At 32.2% G+C, this 18,072-nt stretch overlaps 1 protein-coding gene across 9 annotated transcripts in view; it reads left to right on the top strand.

Annotated features, from left to right (window-relative positions):
* The window catches only part of LRRIQ1 (leucine rich repeats and IQ motif containing 1), a 211,797-nt gene that overhangs the window by 48,141 nt on the left and 145,584 nt on the right, over positions 1-18,072 (top strand). For all 9 annotated transcript variants that reach the window (XR_012518399.1, XM_074402468.1, XM_074402469.1 and 6 more), the window contains 2 exons: positions 4,008-4,081; positions 7,048-7,141. Coding sequence is in view for 8 of the 9 variants with exons in the window: in XM_074402468.1 (XP_074258569.1) it covers positions 4,008-4,081; positions 7,048-7,141 (168 nt within the window). In the remaining variant the exon portion in view is untranslated. The remainder of the gene's footprint in view (positions 1-4,007; positions 4,082-7,047; positions 7,142-18,072) is intronic.

The raw sequence follows: 18,072 nt of genomic DNA, 5'->3' as shown, positions 1-18,072 counted from the left end.
AACTCATTGGATCTTTTCAGAATATTTTCCAGGTAAGAAATATACTTTCAAAATGAAATATTCAGCTATGTTTTGGACATATGCAATAAGGTATTGAGGAATAGACATACCTAACATATTTCATTGAAGTGAATCTCAAGCCACATTAATGAGAATAAAATATTTAAAGAGATTTTAAAGAAACTCAATAAAAGTTTTTGACAAATAATGCCTTTAATTTCTTTAGGCAATTTAAATTATCAAAGACAGTTTATTTCTAAAAATTAAATTTAATACTAGCTGATAGACTTTTGCTCTATCAGTATGATATGGCTTATGCATATTGAGCTGATAAAATGGCACTTATATAAACTAGAGAATTAAATTTTGTTAGAATTAATCATGATAATTAAAATTATTCATCCAAATGTTTTCTATTTGTAATTTTCTTTGCCTAATCTTAAAATCTTTGAGTATTGAGATGGGATTTACCATTTGGGGGATAGAAAAATGAGTAATATATATCCTTACCCCCACAGAGTATTTTGACATAAAAGAACTTAATTTTTTAAACTCATCTATACCAAAAAGTAAAATTATTATATAATATATGTGATTTTGAAATTTTAAATAAGAAATGACAGATACAGGTGAGGGGAAGGAAGGTAGCAAACCATACTGCCATGTGTGTACCTATGCAACAATCTTGCATGTTCTTCACATGTACCCCAAAACCTAAAATGCAGTAAAAAAAAATACTGTCACTGATATTGGAGTATATTTCTTCTGGGTCTCTCAGAGCTCTTTGTACATGTAACCTTCTACCATTTTTGAGAGGATGAAGGGAGAAGGTCCAAGAGCATCAGGGAAATGTCATTGATAGCAATGGATATGTAGAATACTAAAATGATTTTGTAATATCATAGTGTAAAAATAGTCTTCAACTTTAGGCTATTTCACAAGTCTATTTTCATTAATTGTGGAAATTATCTATTTTAAATTAAACTCTTACATGTTAATTGATATTTTTAGACCTGCATTAGGTTTGATAAAACTGAGTCAGCAAATCTGTGTTTGCATATTGAACCAATAACTTGAACAGTGGATATTGAGCAACTCTGCCCTCACTATCTGAGCTTCAGTTTTTTCTCACATGTAAAAGTGATAATGCCTACCTTACCTATTTTATGGGATTTTAATGATGATCCAAGAGGAAAAGGAGAAGAATTTTAAAAATGTGATACTTGGATTTGTGTTTTATAGGGATTTTAAATTATATATAATTTCCTTTAATTTTTGATATTTTCATCACGAGGAAGACTATGTGTCAATATGCCTTTCTTCCCCAACAAATGGAATATATACAAAGAATGATACTTAGTATATATTGTTTGAAATAATTGTTTCATCCTGACTTCTGTTTTAAATTTTCATTTAGACATGTGACTGTTTTAAGTTTGACTCAGTGGAGTTCTAACTAGATGACTCTCTTGCTTTATAAGCCTTTTTACTTCCAATGAGACTCTTAAGTAGGAGCAGAAAGTGGAAACTATTACCCATTGGCTGTTCATTGTACAAATCATTTGCTTTTTGTCGTCTTTGAAATTTATATCTTTTTAATGCCCAGGGCTAATGTGACAAGGTCAAATGGTATTAGGTTTTCACTAATGTCCTTTGTCTTTCTGGTTTGAATTTTCTTGGAAAAAAATATACACCGAATGTTAGTGAAAGGAAAAGTTCTAGAGGTTTTTTTTTTAAAAGAAGATTATACTATTAAGTTTCTACCATCCTAATGAATAGTTATAAAAGTGAATGAGTAGCCAGTTTTCTTGATTGAAATTTCAGAAGAAGAAAACAAACATGATTTTAACAGCATGGTTATCTGAAAATATTAATTTCAATATTACAAAAAGAATTTGTCAAAGTAGATATTTCTTTGACTTATTTTTGAAATATTTATTGATTTTTAATTCTAAAAATTTTATTAGTTATTTTCACTTGAGGTCTTTTTGTAACCTATATGTCACCATATAACTTATTGGCTAAAAATATGAGATATTCTGAAAAAGGAAAAGAAAAACTGTATTCTGAAGGATTTAGTATGTCATTACTACTAATATTTCAAAATCCTTTCACTAGAAGGGTGAAGAGTTAGTATTAGAAACACATTAAAGGTAGAGCCCAAAAAGAATATTCTTGTTAAATAAGTAAATTTATTAAAATTTTATTTTTACTAAATAATTTATATATATAATGTAATTATATATATATATATATATATACACACTCACTATGTATAGATAAAGCTTGAAGTTCCTCTATCCCTCCATCTATCTCCACCCCTTTTCCCTTCCTTTGAGCTTTTTTTCTTTCTTTTCTTCAATATCCATGTGAGATTTCAGTAAATTTCACTGTTATGGAGTATATGTACAAATAATTCAGAGTATGTAATGGCCAATATTTTCTCACTTTTATTACCTTAGATAATTTTCTCCTGGACGCTGCTTTTAAGAAGTGGAATCTTATATGTTTAATGTAAATGGTAATATTGTATATTTAGGATTGACAACATTTAGAGAGATGTTCTCCCAGCTTCATTATATAATCTACTTTTTCATCAGTAGAATATCTTCTTTCTCTCTGCTAATGCAGAAAGGGGTAGTACAAGAGAGAAGTGAAGGTCAATACAAGGGTTAATCTTGTGCCAAACCCCATGATGCTTCCAGTCACAGTGTTACTTTGTGACCTTCTTATCTGAGAATATAAAAATAATAGATTATTTTTTCGTTGGTGGTGGTGGTGTTGTTTTCTATGGCAGGGAATTTGTAGAAAAAAAGAAGTAAAGGATACTTCCAAGACAACTGGAAAGAGAAAATAAAAAACACGAAAGCAATAAAAGTGAAAATTAGTGCATACTTATTTTGTACCAGAGCCAAATGATATTTTGAACAGTTATGGAATTCCGACATTTTATAGTGGGGATTAATTCAGAAGACTTTTCTAATTGTGATACATATATATATATATATGTATATATGTTTTACAAATGAATTTTTATCTTGCTTAAAGATTCAGGTGAGCTGGCTCAATTTTAATTTCCAAATAGCTACAGGTAATGTGATATTACGTTACAGAGTAAGGGTAGAATATTCCTAGTTGCAATGCAAATCCAACGAGTTAATTTACCCTTTATAGCTTTTGTTTCCAATGACATGGGTATTTTGAATATCACAGTTTTTGTTTGAATATGGGTTTTTGATAACAATTATAACTTAGAAAACAATGAAAACCTTTAAATGTAGGAGGAAGATTTATTATTAGATTTTATATGCATAATTATATTAATTTTAAATATCAATGTATTCTGGCTAAGTTTAAGTCCATTCTATTGAGGTAAAACATTTTATATTATTCTGTTTTTAGACTCATTTTTTAATATATTGAGTATATTTCCAATTTAAAAGTAAGTCCAGTTTAATTTTGGTTACTTACAGTACTCTAATACTTTCAATTAGTAAAGAAAAAAATTTGAAAACAAAACTGTGACTAGTCAGTTCTCCTGTTGAAAAGTGGTAATAAGTGATATTTAGTTTCTACCTTAAAGATTTAGCTTACGTATTTCACGTGGGAAAAATACAAATAACATAAATTCTTTGTGAATTTGGCCTTATATGAATACAAAATAACATAATTAGAACAAAAACCCACTTATTCTTATTTAAATGGAAAATACACATCAAAGTCCATGATTTTTGTGTTTGAAAATAGTAATCTCACAATGTCTTTCAAAAAACAGATAGAAATCTTCCATCATAAATAATTAGAAGTCTCTAAATACTGCATTTTTAAAAGCACTGTTAGCAAATGCTATAATTGTATTGTACAATTATAATTGTATATATAAAATTGCATAAAGTGTATTTAATCATATCATTGTATTATATAAATGTATTGTTGTATAGTTAGAATGGTTACATTAAGGACATTCCAATTTAGAATTTTGATGATGTTTATGTTTTTGTTTTCAGTTTAGCAAAAATTGTACCACTTTTTCATTTTGTTTCATTGGAAAAACTAGATGTCAGCCACAATTGTCTTTCTGGTAAGTTTAGCATCATATGCTATACATATATACTTTAAATAATAGACTTTTACTTTCTGTTTCAAATAGGATAAGGGGTTGTTTTAAATGCATAAGTTACCATCTAATAAACCTGTAAAATAAAGCTGCTGAAATAATTCACTTGAAATTTTCTTTTCACTTTTACAGTCATATTATTTCCATATCTTTCTGGTAGGCCTAGCCTAAGCCACAATTACGTTTTTATTTAAAAGTCATATATCTTTTACTTATAAAATGAATAGCCTAATGAAGATGAGTAAACAGTGTACCTTTCTAACAGGTATAGGGTAGTCACCCATTAAAAGTTTATTAAAGAATCATGACTTGAATTGACTACTTTCCTCAAAATTTCCTCAGTCCCATTCTCAATCCCAGTCAGTCCATTCCTAGAGGCAGGCACAGTCTGAATTTGTCACCACAGATTAATTTTATCTTTATATTAATAGGATCAAACAGTACATTCCTTTTTTCCGTAGTTTCATCTGTGTGATATTCATCCTACATTCCACTACTTTATATATTTATTAATGGATTTATTTTTCTGAAGTGTAATTTATTGTATGAATTTATCACAATTTGTTTATCCATTCCCCTGTTGAACATACTTTGATTGTTTCTGGTTTGGGGCTTATGAATACAAAGTTCCTATGGTTCCTGTATGAATATTTTTGCAGACATAAGTTTTCTGTTCTCTTGGGTAAAATGTGTAAAGGTGTAATTGTTGAATAATAGAGCAGGTATAGCTCTTAAAGAAACTGACACATTATTTTCCAAAGAAGTTGGAACATTTTACAACCCCACCAGGAATGAGAGTTATAATTGCTCCATTCCTGAGAGTGGTTAACAATTTACTATGTTATCTCATTGTGGTTGTAGTTTGCATTGACTTGATGAATAAAAATGTTGAACCTCTTTACAAGTGTTTATTGGTGATTTTTGCAACCTCTTTTGTTGTGTCTATTCAAATGTTTATCCATTTTGAAAATTTGGTTATTTTTATTTTTCTTACTGACTTATAAAAATATTTACATATTCTGGACATCATTGTCTTATAAATATTTTCTTATAGCCCCTATTTTAGTTATCAATTTTCTAAATGGTGTAGTTATATGAGTAGATATTTTTAATTTTATGGTTATTTTTGTGTGTCCTTTGTAATAAGTCTTTCATTTCCAGATTGAGAAGATAATTATGCTTTATTCTAGAAGCTTTTGTACTTTTCATTTTTACTGTTAGGCCTATAATCCATGTCAGATTAATTTTTATGTATGGTGTGAAATAGAGGTTGAGTTCATTTTTTTATATGGATATCCAGTTGTTCCAGCCACACTGATTGAACAAGCTTTTTTTCATAATTGAATTACTTTGCCATCATTGTGCAAACATTGCTTTACATTTGGTTTTCTTTGGGATGTGTTTTCATTAATTGCTTTTCTCGTAACTATGGGTTTTTTTTCTATCTATTTGGATGTCTGTAAATTTTAATTATATTTTGAACATTGTGGGTAATTCTACATAGAACATTGTAGATATTTCAGTATGTTAGGGTGTTGCTGTCTTCCATTAAAGGATGTTAACTTTTATTCTTGCAGAAAATTAAATTAATGATGAATTATTTTGTTCCTGCTGGGCTTAGTTTTGTTCTATTTTAGAACAGGTCATTTTAGTTTTCAACTCTTAGTGCATCTCCCTACCCCAGGACATAGCCTTCAAGCCTGATGCATAGTCCCGGATTCTAGCCAAATCTCTGAAATGCTCAATTAAGTCTCCTGTTGGCTGGGCTGCAACTCCAGTATCTTGTATTGCTGCATGAACTTTAGAATCAACTTTCAGCTTTTATCCCTAGGGCAGATGATCTCTGGTATATTATGCAGAGCTTTTTCCTGCCTGTGTAACACCTAGTACTTTTCCAAGGATCTATGGTAGATCCCCATATGGACTTTGTCCTGCTCCCAGCATACACAAATACAGCTTCTCTGTACTTTTCCCCACAAATTTCAGCCTCAGTTTTAATCTTTGCCTCTTCAGCTCAGCAAAACAGCCTTTGGTTGTGCTCCACTTTGTGAATTTGTATAGAAAACCACTGTGATTGCAAGCTCACCTGTGTGTTTTCCTTCTCTGAGTAAGGCTTGAAAACAAGTGCAATACATGGATGGATGGGTGGATAGATAGAATGATAGTCCAGTTTTATGGTTATTTTCTGTGGGAAAACAATTCAATATAAATTTCTCTGTAATGTACCCCAGATTTTTCTGCTATATTACTTTTTTTTTTTTTTTAATTTTGAGATGGAGTTTTGCTCTTGTTGCTCAGGCTAAAGTGCAATGGTGCAATCTTGGCTTACTGCAACCTCCACCTCCTGGGTTCAAGCGATTCTCCTGCCTCAGCTTTCTGAGTAGCTGGGATTACAGGCATGTGCCACCGCATCCAGCTTATTTTGTATTTTTAGTGGAGATGAGGTTTCAACAGGTTAGTCAGGCTAGTCTCGAACTCCCAACCTCAGGTGATCTGCCCTCCTCAGCCTCCCAAAGTGCTGGGATTACAGGCATGAGCCATGCTCCCGGCCTATATTTAACGGTAAAAAGGTTCATGTAATTCTATTTAGGTATATATTTAATTTTACCACTTAACTATTACTTTATATTTCACTTCTTCAGATTTTTATCTCATTTAATCCTCACCCTGTGAGACAGATGTGAACCTGAATTGTGAAGCAGATTTCCATAAAGTTCACACAGCTGCTAAATGGTAGAAACATATATACTGACAATAGTCTATGTTTTTAACTCAGTGTAGTCATCTTTAAAAAGCATATAGTATTCTGCAGAAGAAATGAAATACTGCTTTTGTTTAATAGCTAACCAGTAAATACAATGGTCATAGATGTATGATATTTGTTCTAAATCTTTGATGCCTTTCCAAATGATGTTATTTATTTTCTGTAGACCTTACAAGTGCCATCAAGTGGTTTGATGCATGCTGTTTTCTCCGTGAATTGTCTCTTACCGGAAACCCACTTCTTCAGGAAACAAACTGGAGGTAAAGAAGCATTGTTGCACCCCATGAATATCCTTTATTATAGTTGCAGAAAAAACAATTTGATAAAAATTGTCCTATGAATAACAATTACCTGGGAAAAGTTAATTAAAAACTTAAAGTTAGTTTAAACCAAAAAAGTTTTGTAAAAGTAGTTTTAAAAATATTTTTATTCTAAAATACTTTTCTTACACATGTGAATGAATACAAAATTGAAATTAAAATTATAATGCAAACTATTCATTATGTTACAAGTTTAGTGTGATATTAACTTGGGCTTTGTATTTATAGAAAATATATTTGTTGAGGATTTTTTTGTTTTTGCCAGTCATTTAAATTTCATAGCTTCCTACTTTAAGTATTTCCTTTTTGAGAGTAATTTGGTTTTATTTTCCTAAAAGAGAAGGTTGGTGTGTTAAAAAGTTTGTGTTATAAGCATCTGTAAATTCTTGCCCCTCTTTAAAATATTGCAATACCTAAAGCCTAATACCTATTGTAAACCAAGAGCAATATTTTGTAATTTTTAATAAAGTTTCATAGAAAAAAATTTTTAAATTGTTTTCTCATGTACACCTCTAATAATATACTAACACTATTTCCCCCAAAATGGCCACCAGCTTTTTTCAAAAATTATCACTCTTGTGACAACTTGCATATCATAATTTTTATCATTTTTGTAAGTATGAATATTTTGTAAAAAACTGGACATTTTTATCATCTTAAAAAATACCTCATCCCTTTTTGCAATAAGTCCCTCCCCCAGTATTTTGAAAATACTCCAGTCTCTATGGCTTTCCTTGGTTCTGATGAGAAATGTCTGCTGACATTCTTGTCTTTCTTTCTTTGTCTATGGATGATTTCAAAATTTTCTCTTGATCACTGGTTTTCAGCAATTTGATCATGATATTCTTTTGTGTTGTTACATTTAGTTTACTTGAGATTTATGAATTCTCTTGGATCTGCCATTTTCATAAAATTTGGAAAATTTATGGCCATTTTTTTTTCCAGATGTTTTCTTCTTGCTTTCACTACTTAGTGGGACTCCAGTTTCAACAATATTAGACCATTTGAATTATCCCAGAAGTTGCTGCTATTGTTTTCTTTTACGTCTTATTCTTTTTTCTCCTTTTTGTACCTTACTCACTCTGAATAGTTTCTATTGCTATGTCTTCAAATTCTCTGATATTTTCTGCTTAAATATCTACTCTGTGTTCAATCCCATCTAGACTATTTTTCATTTCTGATTGCAAATATATTTTTCATCTATATAAATGTATGTATTTCTTAAACATTTATAATTTATCTTCTAAGCATGCTCATGTTTTCTAGAACCTTATTGAACATATGGAAAATATTAATAATGGTTGTATTATTTTAACATCCTTATCTGTTCTTTTCATCATCTCTATCATTTGAAGGTCTACTGGCATTGATTTTTTTCACTGATTCTGGATCATATTCCTCTGCTTCATTGCGTGCCTGATCTGTATTGGTTATATTCTGGACATTTTGAATTTTATATTCCCAATGCCTAATTTCATTGTATTACTTTAAATAGCTTCCATTTTGTATTTGGTGTGCAGCAGCTAAGTTACTTGGCACTAGTGAATACTTTCTAGGCTTGCTTTTAAGTTCTGTTAGAATGGTCCAAAGAAATCTATGGACTAATGTAATTTAGCCCTACTACTATGATGCCAACTTTCTGAGTATTTTTCCAGATTTATAGTATACAGAGACACGCTGGTCTTGAAATCCTGGGCTCAAGAAATCCTCCCACCTCAGCCTCCTAAAGTGGTGGGATTACAGGTATGAGCCACCGCACCCAGTTTTGTATGTATCCCTTTAACTTTGGCTGTGGAAACTAATCTCATATGTCAGTTCCTATAGTTTGGCCTTCAGTTTCTGTTGGTTCTTTCCCCTGACCTTAGATGGCTTTTTCTTACATATCAACAACACATTATTGATTTGCCCAAGCTTAAGTGAATTACCTATCAGAATACTGAAATAATTTGCATATGTCCACTGTGAAATTTTCCACTGTGGAATTGGTGATCATTCTATACTTTTGTCTTTTTTTAATGCTCAAAACATTCACTTGTGAGATGGTTTTACATTATTTATTGTATATTTGATATTTTTATATGGTCATTTCCTGGCACATCAAGGCAGGACAAGCCAAGCATAAACAGGGCTATAATTTAGGAAAGTAAGTTTGGCAATACAAACATGCTAAGTATAGGGGAAGGCACACATTTATGAAAATAAAGGTAGCAAAATATGTATTGGGACCATTAGAGTTTAAATCAAATCAGAAAAACTTGTCAACTTGTTCAGACAGTGAAAATGCATTTATAGACAAAACATAGACTAAAAAGAAATTGCTGTAACACCTGATCCTAATGCAAAAGCTGTTAACTCTTTGCCCTGATTTGATTTCTCTGCAAGGTGTGGTTATGTCCTGGAAGACTCTGGGATCTAACAACTTTAAAGGAGTATAAGATATGTTACAGAATAATTAAATGTCTGGTTATGTTTAAAAGTACTATATCTGACTTAATGTACCTAGAACAAGCTACGAGAGTCTGGGGAATAGTCTCTCTTCCCACTCTTGTCTGAGGCTACTGCTAACCTCTGACACTCTTTCTAGATCAGGCGTCCCCAAACTTTTTACAAAGGGGGCCAGTTCACTGTCCCTCAGACCGTTGGAGGGCTGCCACATACTGTGCTCCTCTTACTGACCACCAGTGAAAGATGTCCTGAAGTGCAGCGGGGGGCCAGATAAATGACCTCAGGGGGCCGCATGCGGCCCTCGGGCCTATAGTTTGGGGATGCCTGGTATAGATTAATTGGATTTGTTACTTGGTCTTTGGTTAAGAAGATAGAAGCATTTTTACACCAACTCAAACACCTGTGTAATTTACTGCATATTGGTATCTTGTGTATCTTAGAAGAGTTATCTTGGCCCAGAAAGTCCATTCTTTCTTTTATCTTTAGAGCTTGGTTTCCCAAAAAGTTTCTAATTGCACACTGTTATTTAGGGAAATCTGGCATGTTTCCACGTTTTAGAAAAAAAATTTGTCAACTTACTGTTTAGAAATATCTTTTCCATATGCACATTAAGCTGTGTTATATTTCCTCACATATAGCACAGAGGAAAGCGTATGACCTAGTATAATGGTTCTAAAGGTGTGACTCTTGACATCATTCATCATCACCTGGAAAACCGGTAGAAATGCAGAATTTTTGACACCATCAACACTTACTGAATCAGAACCTTAGGAATGGTGTTCAACAATCTGTACATTAACAACCCCTTTTGATAATTCAGATATATGCTAAAGTTTGAAAATCGCCATTTTAAAACAAGGATATTCTATCCCTACCCCATACTGTATGATCCTGGACAAGTAACATAATTTTCATTTTTAAATATGGGGTCTTTCTGTGTTGCCCAGGTTGTCCTTGAACTCTTGGGCTTAAGCATTTTCTTTACCAAAGCTTGCTGAGTAGCAGGGATAACAGGTGTGTGCCATCATGCCCAGTTCTGATTTAACATTTTTATGTCTCTGAATCCTCAGTAGTAAAATGAGGATGATCATCTCATGGGGTGGTTATGGGAACTGAATGGTATAATCTACATAATTTATTTAGAACAATTCCTAGAACTCGGTAAGCTAACAAAAATTTACTATTTCCCATTACCACATTAGCCAGATTATATATCTATTACTCAATCACCAAGTATTTAGTGAACTTCTGTGTGTAGCGTCCTAACATATTGGACATTATGAATGAAATTTAATGTAACCCATAATTTCAAGTCATTTTTCTAATCATGTTAGGGATACAAAATGTATGACAAGATTGATAACCATGAAAAATAATAATGATCAAATACACTAATATAGCATTCACTTTATATTCAACACTGTTCTCATTTAATCTACACAGTATGCCTAAATCAGTATGTATGTAACCCTGCATCCCATTTTATAGTTGAGAAAACTGAGTCGCATAAAGGCTAAATAACTTGACCAAGGTTACATCAAGCTATCAAGTAGAGGAATAAGGAAATCTAACTGATGCAGTCTGGCTTCAAAATCTACACATTTAACTCTTAGATTTTTTTGTACCTAATAAAACACTAGTGTCAAATGATTATTGTAGGCAACACATATGCTTTAGAAATTTGGAAAAATCACCTCAGTTTAGTGTGACCAGGAGAAACTGCCTTGGTTAAAGGGGCACATTTTTAGTTAAACCTCAAAAGTTTGCTAAGATTTAAAATCATAGAGAAATAATAAAAATAACTCTGGTGGAGGAATATCCAAAAAAAATTAAGGTGAGATATGTAGTTAGGCTCTGTTTGAAGCTAGTTGATTCAGATGTAAAGTGGGTATACTGGTAAATACCACTGGAGGGAGATGAGAAATCAAGTACTTACAGTGTGTCAGAGAATAGACCAAGTATTCGCTCTCTATTACTTTATTTCACAGCAAGTTGGGTTCTCTAATTGTCATTCTCATTTTAAATAAGTATTCACAAAAGCCTTGATACCTTATGATTTGAATAGTACTCATCTTATAGGGTAATATAGGTTAGGCTTCATAACAAATAACCCAGAAATCTATGTGGTTCAATACAAGATTATTTCTTGGTTACATTCCATTTGATGTGGGTTCAACCTGTGTAATGTAGGCAGACTCAGAAACTCAGGCTGCTTCCATTTTGTAGACCTGTGTCATATGACTTTAGTGTCACCTGGCTTTTCTAAGCTAGTGGATTGTGGTAGGAGAGAGAGAAAGGGACCATAGGAAAGGTACTACTGACATATAACCACTCGGCTTTCAGAGGTGGCAGTGATCACTTCACTCATATTCCATTCAGTTGACTAGTTTCATTTATGTAACTAGTCATATCACCAAACCTACTGCAAGAGAGCCTAGAAAAGGTAAAAAACAAGAATACCAGCCAACACTAACAGTCTGGGTGAAGGCTAAATATGCTACCACATGAAAGCATGTTATAGAGTGCCTCTCACCTGGCACACTAAGAAAATATTAGCTATTGTTCTTTCAATGAACCGTAGAAAAAATTTGAATATATGTATGGTTATAAAAATGGTAGATTATGTGTTTAGTTCTGAATATAATTCTGGCATCGTCCAGAATTATGTCTACCAGAAATAAGCATTTGGGGAAGACATTTTTTATCGGCAAACTGATAAGAAATTAGGAAACAAGTGACCAAATTTATTTATTAGATTTCAGGGATTATAAAGGACTAAAATTCAACAGTGGAAATTGCCCCAAATTATTGTATAGATTCTTCCAGAATGGAGCTGGGAGGGAACATATGTACCATATATATGTATATGGTATTAGACACACACACACACACACACACACACACACACACACACACACACATATATATATATATATATATACACACATTTTCAATTTTTAAATTTTGATAATATAAAAATTGAGGTGCAGAGATTAATTAGCATACATTAGATACAACATGTTTGCATGCAGTTTTTTAAAAAAAGTCAAAATATCTAAAAAATAATTCCTAAAAACATCTAAAGTATAAAATTTTCCAGAGATGGAAAGATTAAATAAATATTGTTCATTTTATTATATCCTTGGATAGAAAATACTTCAATCTTATATATTTTATCATTTCCTGAATAGCTGGACTACATTTTCTTAGTTTTGGATCTATTTTCTCTTAAAATGGTTTTTATAGGGTTATATCCTTGATATTATTTCTACTCTTTTATTTACAGTTTTAAAAATAAATATTAATATTTTCAGTTTATATTGAAGTTAATGTATAAATAGACTATTTCTATACTTTTTATATTAACAGCATAAGAAATATTTTCTAACTTGGGATATATATTGTTTTCCCAGTCATATTAAACATATACTATTTTTTTCTCATGGCTTTCTTTTACTTTTTAAGAGCTTTGCTTCTGAAAGACAAAACAAGAAGAATTTTATGTTCTGAAATAATCTCTTTGGGTAGTGGGGATTCTGTAGTTATAAAAATGGCAGTTTACATTTTTAGTTCTGTATATATTTCTGGCATTGTCCCAGGCACTTCTTATTTCTAGCAGAGAAAATTGATCACTGCCTCAAAGCATGGGTTATTTTAGGGAAGTTTCTAATATTTTACTCATTCAGGTGTGATTTCAGGGAGGCAATTAAAAATACCTTAGTAGGACTCATGTAATCAGAACATACTCTTCCACTCTCGTTCTCTTATAAATAAGATCTTTAAACTTACTAAGTAGCACACAGGCTATCTTTAGGGCACAAAATCCCTGTCCTCCTAAATGTCCAGATGGCTTTTCTTCTTATCCAATTTATAATAAGCTTATGGATTCCCTCCTGCCTTTTTGCTTTAGCAAGTTGACATTTTGTTTACTCAGAGATAGATAGCTCTCTTCATTTCTTGGGGAAAGGATATCAATCACTTTTCCTTACTAGCATTATGCATTAATCTTTATCATATACCCTTTGGATGTATATGGTCAATTCTCAATCTGGAGACATTTGCAGCACCTTGAATACAAATTCTCAGACCAGTTTCCTTAACTTTTGTTGAATGCAAGGACAGAATTTTAAAAAGAACAGAAGGAAGCATAATTGGTGATGATAGAATTACCATTCAGATCTTGGAAACAAATTCTGAAGGGCACAAAGGAGTATATTTCCTTTATTTTTTAAAGGACATTTATTTCTTTACTCAGAGAGTTTAACAGCTTGATCTGCAGTACTGAATTGTGTAGACTGCACTTAGTTTGTCCATTTCAGGTGTGTGTGTGGTAGCACTTCACTGAGATCTGTTCAATTGAGAAATTTCATTTATATCCATTAATTTTCAAAATGATATAATCTAAAACAGCCAACTGAAATGTTATATCCCTAATAGAAAAAAATATTTATTATTTTTCCTTCTGGTTACGTAGTACCAGCATATTCCCTTGTATGTAATTCTAGATCTTTTGGGAGCTGGGTGTAGGATCCCCTTATCTGAAATAGAAGCAATATTTTCACTTACCTGCAGTGGTTCAAGTTCTGGGGCTATCCTTCTTTTTTACATTGGGTTTAAAGTACTCCTAATCTCCAAGTTTTGGTTCCTAATTTTTAGGAGCTAGATCTTTTTTTTTTTTTTTTTTTTTGAGACGGAGTTTCGCTCTTGTTACCCAGGCTGGAGTGCAATGGTGCGGTCTCGGCTCACCACAGCCTCCACCTCCTGGGTTCAGGCAATTCTCCTGCCTCAGCATTCTGAGTAGCTGGGATTACAGGCATGCGCCACCATGCCCAGCTAGTTTTTGTATTTTTAGTAGAGACGGGGTTTCACCATGTTGACCAGGATGGTCTCGATCTCGTGACCTCGTGATCCACCCGCCTCAGCCTCCCAAAGTGCTGGGATTATAGGCATGAGCCACTGCGCCCGGCCTTAGGAGCTAGATCTTAAAGTGAAACTTCTTACACAAAATCAAGAATCTGATTACATTTAAAAGGCACTGCTTGACAGGTGATATTATTTATAATGAAAATATCAGATGGGGTGTTTTTAGGTGGATTTTTTCCTAGTAATTATATGGGCCAAGTCTAGATGACAAATGAAAATTATTAGCTTTTCCCATTCAGAGCAAGCCCTTTACAGGCCATGATTTTTTTTGTTAGGTGTTGAGCAAAAAGGACATGAATTATCTTGCTGATTTGGTGTCACTTTCCATCCAAACAGCTGTCACATTGCCAGTTTTAACAACCATAAACAAATTTAATGTCTCAAATAATCTTTCAATGTATCTTTTTTATCATTTTGTTTGCATGAAGCATGCACGTATTGTTTATTGAATAAAATATGCTTGTGGGAAAAAACATTGACAGATTTTATTACAAATTTGTAAAGATAAATATTCACATTTTACTGCTTTTGCTAAGTTTATGTACTTTAGAGTTTTACAGAAAATATTTAATGAGAAATAATAATGTAAAAAATAGTATTTATATTATAGGTATGAAAAATTATTTGGCTATCATAATTTCTATGTTTAAATGAACTTTTCTGTACTACAGTAATTCTCACTTAAGAATGTTGGTTGTCAAATTTCATTTAGATCAGTTGGCCTATACTTTATTTAAGAAATTATTTTATCTAAAGGGTTTTAAATCTGGAAATCTATAAAATATGGGCTTATTAATCAAAGGATCAATTCAAACTTTAAGCAGTGTGTTCCAATGAACTTTACATAACCCCTTGATACCAACAAAAGGATAAGTTATAAATTTTCCCAATTGGCTTCTTACTTTCATGTCTAGCCAGTGATAACAGGGACAAAGCTGATGTACTGAAAAATCTCTTTTTAAAACTGAATCCATAGACTCAGTTTGAAATCTCCTTTGGGGATTTCTTTCATTCACTAATGATTAATAGAGCTTCTTAAGTGGTAGAATATTCACCAGGAAGTTTTCAGCAAATGAAATATTGGTTCAACCCTTGATTAGGAGGAGCCCAGCTGGAAAAACTAATGTTGAGATCACACGGTAGTCTTATACTTCATTTCCAACATTTATCAACTGGTGATAGCACTTTCTGATATATTCATCACAGACTCTTAGAAGTCTGCTTTTAGAACTTGAGGCCAATCCATGTGCTGCTCTATTATGCAGTTCTGTGGATTGTTCTTTAATAAGTAAATAACATGAAGAAAATGTTTAAGATAAAACACCAACTCCAATCTCAATACTGATTATATAAATCACAAATTTCAAGATACTGTTGTAGTCTCAAAGACCCAAGCAAGCTAAATATATACATTCAAAAGAATTCCAAATGCTAAATCATTTGGGAACTTTTTATATAGAGGTGATGAACATAATATCAAATATATATCTAATGTAAAAATTAAAGTTCTGTTGATTCACATTGTCTAGAATTGTTCCCCAGATCTGAAATGTTGTATGTCATATTTATATCAGTATCTGTGTCCAAAATACAGTATTTCATGGTAAAGTCATTACTTTTTTCCTTGCTGATCTGGTATCAGTTTTCATCTGAACAACTATTGTGTAGTAACAGCTACAACAACTAGAAACAAACCTATAGTTCCATATTATCTTTGAATATATTTGTTTTTATTGTGTTTTTTTGGGGGAGTATAAAATATTTGTTTTATTAAATAAAATATCCTTGTAGTAAAATACATTTATCTGTTCATTCTGCTGATGAAACAAATTCTTATGTTAATTTTGTTAAAATGACTCTTCATTTTGTCATTAATTATTCTGCATAGAATCCCAGGGTCTCTATGTATTTGAAATGTACACACATTTTACATAAAGAGTATGAATACTCGCTATATATATATATACATAAATATATACTGTTTTACATAAAGAGTATGAATGTGCCTTATGTGTCTTATTTGAAATGTACACACATTTCAAATAAGCCACATTCATACTCTTTATGTAAAACAAATGTTCATTGCAGCACTACTCACAATAGCAAAGACATGAAATCAATATAAGTGACTATCAATGATAGATTGGATAAAAAAAACTTACCAGAAAGATGTGGAAGCAATATGACTGGACAAAGAAAATGTGGTACATATACACCATGGAATATACGCAGCCTTAAAAAAAACAGTGACATCATATCTTTTGTGGGAACACGGATGAAGCTGGAGGCTATTATCCTTAGCAATCTAAGGCAGAAACCAAATGCTCCATGTTCTCACTTGTAAATGGGAGCTTATAATATTACTATTATAAGTGAACAATATTAACCAGTGAACAAATTATTGTAATATAATGGCCACTGTGCCACAATATTTCTTATTGTACTTAGCAAATTCTTCTGATATCATTGACATATAAAGTATTGTAAAAGTTTGCAACTAAGCTTTTTTTCTTGAACATTTAAAACAGTGTTCAAATTATTAGAACTGCAGATTTTTCATTTAAGTTTCCAATTTAAACCGGAGCATCTCTGATTTCAGCATAACATGTGACAGTCTGTTTTCTTCTTAATGCACTGGTTCTTATTCTTTAGTGTGCATAAAGAAGGCTATATTTTAAAATTACAGCTTACTTCAACCTATCAGCAGGGTTATTTCATACAATAAAAGACTGCATTTTTCTTTTTTTCTTTGTTTTATTTTAGGTTTGGGAGCATATGTGAGGAATTGTTACATGGGTAAACACATGTCATGGGGGTTTGTTGTACATATTATTTCCTCACCTAGGTATTAAGCCCAATACCCAATAGTTATCTTTTCTGCTTCTCTTTCTCCTGCCACACTCCTGGCTCAAGTGAACCACAGCGTCTGTTGTTTTCTTCTTCACATTCATAAGTTCTTATCATTTAGCTCCCACTTAAAAGTGAGAACATGGAGTATTTGGTTTCTGCCTTAGATTGCTAAGGATAATAGCCTCCAGCTTCATCCATGTTCCCACAAAAGAAATGATGTCATTATTTTTAAGGCTGCATATATTCCATGGTGTATATGTACCACATTTTCTTTGTCCAGTCATATTACTTCCACATCTTTCTGGTAAGTTTCTTTATCCAATCTATCATTGATAGTCATTTATATTGATTTCATGTCTTTGCTATTGTGAGTAGTGCTGCAGTGAACATTTGTGTGCATGTGGAAAGACTGCATGTTTCAAAACATCCCAGGTGCCATTGATACAGTAGTTCATAGACAGTCATTTCAGAAAAACTGTCCTGCAGTGCTGGAGGCACACTGTAAGGACCTAGCCTTGAATTTCTCTTTCAAGAGATTTAGAGAGTGAATAAGAATTAGTTTGTTAGACCTTGTGATTATCATGGTAGCAGCCTGAGTATTTTCTTGCTCTGATGATGTCTCCTCATTCAGCCAGAATGAGACCTGAAAGACA

The sequence above is a fragment of the Saimiri boliviensis genome, chromosome 7 (genome assembly GCF_048565385.1).
Source record: "Saimiri boliviensis isolate mSaiBol1 chromosome 7, mSaiBol1.pri, whole genome shotgun sequence".
NCBI classification, from domain to species: Eukaryota; Metazoa; Chordata; class Mammalia; order Primates; family Cebidae; genus Saimiri; species Saimiri boliviensis.
This window is presented reverse-complemented; position numbering and strand designations above follow the sequence as displayed.